Source organism: Neovison vison, chromosome 11 (assembly GCF_020171115.1).
Source record: "Neovison vison isolate M4711 chromosome 11, ASM_NN_V1, whole genome shotgun sequence".
NCBI lineage: Eukaryota > Metazoa > Chordata > Mammalia > Carnivora > Mustelidae > Neogale > Neogale vison.
Window position 1 is genome coordinate 40,696,670 of NC_058101.1, and position 9,962 is coordinate 40,706,631.

At 34.6% G+C, this 9,962-nt stretch overlaps 1 protein-coding gene across 1 annotated transcript; it reads right to left on the bottom strand.

Annotated features, from left to right (window-relative positions):
- Window positions 1-8,375: 8,375 nt before the first annotated feature.
- LOC122919286 (AP-3 complex subunit sigma-1) lies at window positions 8,376-9,532 on the bottom strand. Its single transcript, XM_044268223.1, has one exon. It carries the CDS (start codon window positions 9,447-9,449, stop codon window positions 8,868-8,870), a length of 582 nt encoding a protein of 193 aa, XP_044124158.1. The 5' UTR covers window positions 9,450-9,532; the 3' UTR covers window positions 8,376-8,867.
- Between the last annotated feature and the right edge of the window lie 430 nt (window positions 9,533-9,962).

The window sequence follows — 9,962 nt, forward strand, 5'->3', positions numbered from 1 at the left end:
CTACCTTCGGCTCTGGTCATGATCTCCGGATCCTGGGATCAAGCCCTGCATCAGGCTGTGTGCTCAGTGGGGAGCCTGCTTTCCTCTCTTTCTCTGCCTGTCTCTCTGCCTGCTTGTGATCTCTATCTCTCTGTCAAATAAATAAAATCTTAAAAAAAAAAAGAAAAAAGAATACTACAGCTCTAAATAACTGTTCTTTTTCAGTTCTATATAGTTCAGAGAATTGGGGTCCTAGATATTCACTTTTTAAATAATCTAGTTAAAAGAAGTAATCTTGGGAAGGGACTATATCATTTAATCAATACATATCCATATAAGAGCACCTCTATTTTAAAGCTATAGCTTAAACTAAAAACAGTTAATGAAATGGACAACACTATTTCACTTGAAACAAAGTATGTGTCACATGAAAAATTTATTGTGATACTAATTTGCTTAGAATCTTATGTGAAAGAGGTCCAAATTCCAACTGTCATTTAATTAAGGTCTTTATATACAGAAGTAGTAAAGCTGACAACTTGAGCAATAAGGCAAAAACATATTTTAAAGGACTGTTTTTAACTGTAAAACAGAATTCTAATTTCTCATAAGTTAGAATAGATAAAGCCTTCTCTCAATGGAATTAGCATTTCAAATTCAATATATAAGAGAAGCATTTCTAGTATTTCCCTGTGGCTATCATAATTCCATATCCTTTCTTTTCCTTTTTTTTTTTTTTTCAAACTGGATAGTAATAATGGTCATAGGCCAACAGAAAAGTCAATCTAGATGTACTGTATCCGTTATCAGAATTATAACTATCTAATTAAAGCTGTTGTGTGGTCATTCTTAAGCTTCACAACTGCAAATCATCAAAGGACCTTAGTATATACTTAGACTTTCCATAGTGCACAGGGATTAACAATTTACAGAGGTATGTTTGTTTGTTTGTTTGTTTTTTGTCTTGACCTGCCTATATACTTCTCATGATTCTTTTAAGTAGTGATTATTTCATTTAGTCTCTGTCAAGAAAATAAACTTTACATTTATTCTCTTTGAAATCCATATTTCCTTTAATAAAGGGATAACTAAAATATTACTTCATTTATAAAACCAATTATTATTACTATTATTATTTTTTTAAATAAAATTTACCCCTTAAAGAAGAGTCTTCACAAAGATGATGCACAGTCGCCTAAACTCTCTCTTTTGTAATCTACTTGTAAGCATACAGATCTTAAAACCAAAGAATCTTCATCTTTTCACAATATTCATTTCACAAATGAAATATTTGTGTAAGTAAATACAAGCTGTGTTTTGCGAAAGTGTTCTTTGTGAGCTGAAGATACGCTTTTAGAGGAAGTTGCAAGATTTCCTTCCTTGGCCATTTAAAAAAAAGAAGATAAATTCTCTAGTTTCTGAGTGACTGGAATTTTTCTGCCCAAGGCAGAAAGGGCAAGAAAATGAACTCTTTGCTTTTTAAACTTCCGACAATCTGAGCAATTCTAACTTTGGAAAAAATACAATCAACTGCATTCATTAAATCAATACTTATGCAATAGCCTGCAGCACTCCATGCTAATTAGTCATTTTAAAGGGCTTGCTCTCTGAAAGAAAGAGCAGATGTATTTTCACATTAGTTCAATTAATTGCCTTCATGATTTTGTTACTTCTACTCCTTTCTCCTTTCTTTTCCCTCCATCAATTTCCCCCTTCCTCCCTCCAGGCTTTTTTCCTACTAACACTCCTTTTCAGTTATTTCTTTCTTAACTAATGGTTCTACCTCATTTTATATTAATGAGATTTAAAGTTTTATTAATTTGTAGCATAACCTGAATTATGTCAAAGTGTTTTGAAAATATCAAAATGGAGTTTGAAATATCTAGTTATATTTGTAATACTTTGTTCATATTTAAATCTAGTTAAGGGGAAATATTTTATTTTATACTTTTATCTTTTATTTATTTTTATTTCTTAAGGGGAAAGATTAAAAATGTTTTAAATATATTTTTATTTATTTATTTGACAGAGAGAAGAGAGTGCGCAGGAGCAGGGACAGCAGGCAGGGAGAGAAGCAGGCTCCCTGCTGAGCAGGGCACCCTGCCACAGGGGGCTCTATCCCAGGATCCAGGGATCATGGCCTGAGCAGAAGCCAGATCCTTTAACAGAATGACCACCCAGGTGCCACAGATTTAAAAATTTCAGTTATTTTGTGTAAATCTTGGATTGATAAGGTTTTTTAAAAATAAGTTTAAAAATTATGTACATGAAATAAAGATATTCATATTCAGGATATTGGTATGAAAAAATATACATGTACATATACTCTCTGGATTTATGAGTTACCATACAACATAAACTGAGATAAAGCCATTGACACTTCAACACATTAATCACATTAAATATTCTAATCCATGATTATAGGTTGTATTTCCACTTATTTAGATCTTAATTTTTCTCAAAAATATTTTTTAGCTTTTATAGTATAAGCTTTGCATTCCTTTTGCTTGATTAATAAGCATTTAATCCTTTTTGATACTATTATATACGGAAATGTTTCCTTAATTTCATTTTCAGATTGTTCATTGAAACCATATAGAAATATAATTGATTTTTACTTACTCATCTTGTATCTTGCAACTTTGCTGAACTAAATTTTAGAATCTAATAATAGGCTTTTAATGAGTTCCTTAAAATAGTCTATGCATGAGATCTTGTCATTTACAAATAGATATATTTACTACTTCCTTACAATTCAGTTATATATTTTTTTTAATTTTCTAATTTTTTATAAACATATAATATATTTTTATCCCCAGGGGTACAGGTCTGTGAATCGCCAGGTTTACACACTTCACAGCACTCACCAAAGCACATACCCTTCCCAATGTCCATAACCCCACCTCCCTTCTCCCAATCCCCCTCCCCCCAGCAACCCTCAGTTTGTTTTGTGAGATTAAGAGTCACTTACGGTTTGTCTCCCTCCCAATCCCATCTTGTTTCATTTATTCTTCTCCTACCCACTTAAGCCCCCATGTTGCATCACCACTTCCTCATATCAGGGAGATCATATGACAGTTGTCTTTCTCTGCTGGACTTATTTCGCTAAGCATGATATGCTCTAGTTCCATCCACGTTGTCGCAAATGGCAAGATTTCATTTCTTTTGATGGCTGCATAGTATTCCATTGTGTATATATGTTCTTCTTCTTTATCCATTCATCTGTTGATGGACATCTAGGTTCTTTCCATAGTTTGGCTATTGTGGACATTGCTGCTATAACCATTGGGGTGCACGTGCCCCTTCGGATCACTACGTTTGTATCTTTAGGGTAAATACCCAGTAGTGCAATTGCTGTGTTATAGGGCAGTTCTATTTTCAACATTTTGAGGAACCTCCATGCTGTTTTCCAGAGTGGTTGCACAGCTTGCATTCCCACCAACAGTGTAGGAGGGTTCCCCTTTCTCTGCATCCTCACCAGCATCTGTCATTTTCTGACTTATTTCATTTTCTTGCTAAGAGTCCTGACTAGAGCTATTAGTATAATGTTAAATATGGACGGTAAGAGTCATTATACTGATCTTGTTCCTGATCTTAAGGTGTCTTAACTTAAGCTTCTCTAACAAAAATTTCATAAACTGGGTGGCCTACAAAAAACACAAATTTATTTCTCACATCTTGAGACTGCAGAGTTCAAGATCAAGTCATTAGCAGATTCAATGTCTGATAAAAGCCTGCTTTCTTATACATGGATTGCTGTCATCTCATTGAATCCTCAAATGGCAAGAGTAAGGGATCTTACTATTATATAAAGGAACAAATCCCAATTCAGGTGGGCTCCTCCCTCATGATTTAATTATTTCCCAAAGGCCACCCACCTCCAAATATCATCATGTTAAAACTTAGGTTTCAACATATAAATTTTGAGGGAACATAACTATTCATTCTGCAGCATTCTATCCCATAGATTTTATTTATTGTCTCAAAGTAAGACTCCCTATTTTATTATAGGATTAAGTAATCAGTTGATGAAGGATAACCACACACATACATACACACATGCTCATAAATACAACTATGTATCATCCATATACATATCATACATATCATAGAATACTACCTACATAGAATATACGAGGCAGTCTTTTTTTTTGGAAAGTAGATTCTGTTGTACAGAAGATATATTCAATTAACTTAAAAAACAGTAAATACAGCTATGCAAAATGGGAACATTAAATTTTTCTGTGTAAGACATAGAAGCTATCTTGAAGTTCTGGGAGAGAAGCAGGAAGACACCTCAGATTATATCAGACAAGAGTACAAAGAATATGCAGGAAGAAAAGAGACTGGCAGGAGAAAGATAGTATGAGTTTGGAATACCAATTACAAGTGTTAAAATTTCTAGTAATGGGGTAGATAAAGGAGCTTATATGAAGAAGAATCTTTAATATCCATTTCACAGTTTTTGTTTAACTAAGACACATTTCCTATGCTTTCATCTCTCTAATCCTCAGTAAGTTTTATAAACACAAATGTCTTTATGTGTGCATGCATGCGTGTTTGTGTATGTGTGTAAATTATTATATGTAAATCAAGTAAGAGACCGTATTTGGTTAATGTAGTGAGATACAACATCCAGAGAAAGCTAATAAAAATGTAATAAAATTAACTAATTTATCAAAAACAAGAGTCCAGGGACAGCGATAAAAAATCAAATCCTTTAACATTTACAGAAATTTGGGAGAAAATTTTTCTATCCCACAAATGTGGAAGATAACGTATGAGTTAAGCATTTTGACTCGATAATTTATACATAATTCAGGCCCCAAGAAAAACCAAGAGTACACTGAGAATGGAATAACTCAAGGAAGGTTTATTTACAAAGGTGTGGGCATGGGGAAGGGAGAGGAGAGATACCACAAAGGATAGTGACATAAACAGTCACTTCCTAGGAGTCACTTCCTAGGAGCCACTTCCTTACCACCACTAGGTTTCAAAATCAGAATTAAAACATCATGTAGAGTCTGTGTTTTTTTTTTTTAAAGATTTTATTTATTTATTTGACAGAGAGAGATCACAAGCAGGCAGAGAGGCAGGCAGAGAGAGAGGAGGAAGCAGGCTGCCTGCTGAGCAGAGAGCTCGATGTGGGACTTGATCCCAACACCCTGAGATCATGACCTGAGCCGAAGACAGCGGCTTAACCCACTGAGCCACCCAGGCGCCCTAAAGTCTGTGTTTTGTTCCTATCAGTGATTGAAGGACAGAGCTTCTTTCAGGGAGGAAGAAAGGGAAATTAATATCCTTACCACCAGTTTTATTCTTTAGAGCTTCCAATAGAGCTTCTGCTAAATCAGAAGTCAGAGGACCCAGAAATCATCTTATCCATAAAGGTAAACATCTGGGTAAATAAGGCAGGATGGTGAAATATTGGGAATAGATTTGAAAGGGCAAATGGAAGGTTTCTTTCACAATTTAAAAACATTAGCTTTAATATGGGTAAAGTTTCCAAAAATGTAGACACAATGGTTTCTCTGAAGTACCCAGAACAATGTTTGGCTTGCAGCAGACAGTCAAAAAATATTTGCTCCTTTCCTCCTAACATACATACAAATTGATTTTGAAATTAGAATGCATAAATAGAAGCATCAAGGCCCCTTTTTCTCAGAAGAAATTTTTAATATTAGCATAATATATTAAAAGAACTCTGAAGCTGGGGGCTGTATAGATTGTTATAAAATACAAACTACATTAACATTGTTAAGCATGTATGTAACTCTTTGTATACTTAAATTTTGGGACTCCCTTTTCTTTAATATACCTGTTGGGTGGCCTTCAATCAGAGTCAAAACAAAACAAAACAAAAAAAAACACCATACTTTTCAATGCTGAAAACGTTTGGCAAGGAAAATAACAATGATGGGTTCCTACAATGTCCTGTGTCATTTAGTTCACTCCTTCAAAAGGGAAGAGCTGCTCAGGGATCTTCCGCTAAAGCTCATATATAAATGGCACTGAAAATGAAACAATCAACTTATTAATGCCTAAGTCAAACAGAATCCACTAACAATTTATAGGAATAATGGCTTTAACACAAAGATTTCTTTTTTTTTTTCCTAAAAAAGTTTAAAAATTGATTGAAAATATAAATGGTTTACATATATCTAAAAAAGCACAAATAAAGAAAACCTGGTGCCTTAATGAAAAAGAAAATCTGTATTGATATTTTGGTGTATGTTTTCTCCAGAAATCAATGAAAATGAGGAATGAAATGTACAATGAAAATAATGTAATGTAATGTAAATGAAAAATAATTGTACAAATTAATTTACTAGAAATGTTAAAATCCAGCATCATAAAGTTGTGTTTGAAGTGAGGGAGAGAGAGGATAGAGTATACTGATAAGATTTTCCTATATACAATTATCAGGACTAGAATAATATGAAAGAATGCCTCCAGCCAGAACCAGTGTCATCACAAATGTCTGCTTACCTCAAAACTATATAAATAATTTTATTTTAAAAAATAGTATACTTCAAATGGCTTCAACAGCATCTATCTTGTTTTCAATTACTTCATAAAAAAAACAAAACAAAACAAAATCCTTCAACTATTTAGTTAATGAAATACCATTAACATGCAACTCCCTACACCAAACGTGTGCTTCATCTTTTTCATATCAACAATAATCATTATTAATTATCCATCTTTTTTAAAGACTTTATTTATTTATTTGACAGACAGAGATCACAAGTAGGCAGAGAGGCAGGTAGAGAGAGATGTTGGGGGGAAAGCAGGCTTCCTACTGAGCAGAGAGCCTAATGTGGGGCTCAATCCTAAGACCTCAAGATCATGACCCCAGCTGAAGGCAGAGGCCCAACCCACTGAGCCATCCAGGTGCCCTAATTATTCATCTTTTTATAGCTGTCATTCAATTTGGCAGCAGAGTTTTCCTGGAAAGGTATTAGAAAACCAAGAATGCTTTTCATTATTAGTACTAAAGAAGAAGGATATCATAAAGAAAAACAAAAGGGTAAAAGTGGTGATAATAACATAATTTTAGAGTACAAAAACAAAATGCAAAGAAATAAGTGGATTCATGGTGCTTGTTATGTAACAAAATGTACAGCTAAAAGGTCAGAAAAATGTTTTGTTTTTCTTTTTAATTTGTTGACTGCCTTGCAACCTCTTTTGCTTCCTTTAAAATCCTGCATCATTTAAGATTAACATTCCTAGGAAAAGATGTACAGAATTTAGATAGATATCTGTATGATTTCATACATCTCATTTTAAAAGAGAGTGTGCCAACGATCAATAGAAGTAGATGCCTGAAGTAATCTGATTGCATAAAATTGAGCACCCCAGAGTTGGAACGACGTTCACAATCAGCCACCTGTGTATGTCTTGATTCTGGAACACACTGGTGAGGAAGGTGGTCTGGAAGCATGGTGGGCAGTGAGTAATCCCACTACGATAAATACTTGTAATTTAATGAATTATTACTTTTACTATGCTGCATGCATTTATTTAAAAAAATGGAACAGTTATGTCTCAAGTGGTATAGTATGCATTCAACTTTATTTTTAAAAGTCAAATTTTTAAAAAAATATTGAGAACCAGCAATGTTCACAACATTGTGAATCAGAACATGGTAGGTAGGTGGTGTGTGAGACTTCACATTAACTCACAGCTCAGTAAGATTATAAACAAATGTGTAGGAATCTGAAGAGAGTGGAGAAGCAAATATCTTGCAACCTGGTGGTTAGGGAAAGAGATGTCAGTAATTCTTATTTTAATTACCTGTTTCCAACCCATACAGCAACGATTAATCACAGAAGAAAATGGCTATAAAGCCAAGGGGAGGGAGAAAATGGGATCTTTTTTTACTGTTTAGCATTTATTTCTGCCTGATTCATAGACTAAAAATATAGAAAACGGGCTTCCAAAAGGACACTTGTTAAAATATAATCTACCTTGCATTAAATATGAAAAGCTAACTAGATCATTAAAATTATGTTTAATCTAAAATGATTAGTTATGTTTAATCTAAAAAGATTTCCATTTGGGGAATGTTTTAGATGGTTTGAGAAATGAATATATATCTGTACATAATTATAACACTAATTATATGAGTCACAGAGGTACGTTCTGCTTAAACAAACTGAAGAAAAAAAATCTGATGTTTTGTTTTCTTGCTTTGCAGTTCAGTCCTTTTAGAACTGAACTTTTATTCACTAGACAAAAAGGTTTCCACAGACTTTTTAATTTAAAAAAAGAGTGATGCGAATCTACACTTTTTTTTTTTTTTAACAGTGATAAAATATACTTTTATTTACTTTGTTGAGTTAGAGGGTTGTAAAAAAATTATTGCTAAAGTAGATATCAGGCAAACAGAAAGGTGCTTTAGAAGTCCAGTTACCTTGGAGTTTATTTAAACTAAGAGGAAAAGGTCATAATGTTTTCATGCAATACATACTTGGTTCTTTAAATAACCATTGTGACAAATAACAGAATTATGGAATGCTGCACTTGTGATCCATACAAAACACCAACATTTTGGATTGTACATAATTTAAAGAAACGTCTTAAACACTTTTTGAAATACTGTAGTAGCCAATACACAGAGGCATGCCGTAGGTGGGCACAGGAATGCAGTTTAGAAAAGAAAGAGAAACATCACACTGGAACTACTCAATTTCTTCAAAATCACTGAGCAAGAAAAGCAACATTGAACTTCCATACCGATTTTACACAACTTTTATACAGTACCTTGACTTAAATCCAAGAGCAAAAGTTAAGACTCTCCTCCTCTATTTTTGGTAAACAACTGCATGGTAAACTTAGATGACTTTTCCCCCTGGATTTTACCTGGGAGTGGCCTTTTTAATTTTTTATTTAAAAGAGGGCAGGTTTGGCACTTTTATACTGATGTCACCAATGTTAATATTTCTTGGGATCTCAGGAAGATTCATATTCTTTACAGCTGATACAGCACGGGCTGGAGCTCCCGCTAAGCCAGCCTCAGATTTCTCCAGCTTATTTTGTGCATCAATTTGAGTAACAATCTCATTCATGTTGGTCTCCAGTACCATTCCCCCCATCACCATTTCTGCAAGAATATTGTGAACCTTGTCTACATGGAAAATTAAATCCAGTTCACAGACATTTTCAAAACACTTGTCTAATGTTTCCACAAATACTTGAATTAGATCTAAAATGCCAAGTTCACTTTCTGAAGAATCCACACAGAAGACAAAATATAATGTTGCATAATGTCTATAAATCAGTTTGTTATCAGATCCTCCAATTAACAATCCTCCTTCTAGGAAATTACAAACATTTTCATCTCTCTTAGATACCAAATGGAATGTCTCCCTGATGATTTGCTGTTGTGTATCTTCACTGTAGGGCTGGTAGAACTTGGAGAGCCGCGGCTTCCCGTGGTTGTTGAAGATGAGGATCGCCTTGATCATGGCTGAGCCGGGCCGACCGGGTGGGCGCTGGGGGCCAGGGCGGGGGCGGGCGCGCGAGCCTCGCCTCAGGATCTCACCGGCTATCCTTCCCCACCCGCCCCCTCCCGCACGCGCGCCCGAATCTACACTTTTAGTCACTGATTTAAAATATGCTTTTGGAGGAAAAACAAGTCTTATTTTTCACACAACGCAGTATTTTCTTCTTAAAATTGTAGTTTTAGTCTGATATCCCAGTAGACACTTTTCATTCAAATATCTTCAAGTTTGGCAGCACCAATCTTGAAATACCTGAGCCTGAGGATTTTAAAATGTCCGATTTTGAATAGGCAGTTGTTTTTTTTAATTTTTTAATATTTATTTTTTAAATATTTTATTTATTTGACAGGGAGAGATCACAAGTAGACAGAGAGGCAGGCAGAGAGAGAGAGGGAAGCAGGCTTCCTGGGAGCAGAGAGCCCAATATGGGACTCGATCCCAGGACCCTGAGATCATGACCTGAGCCGAAGGCAGAGG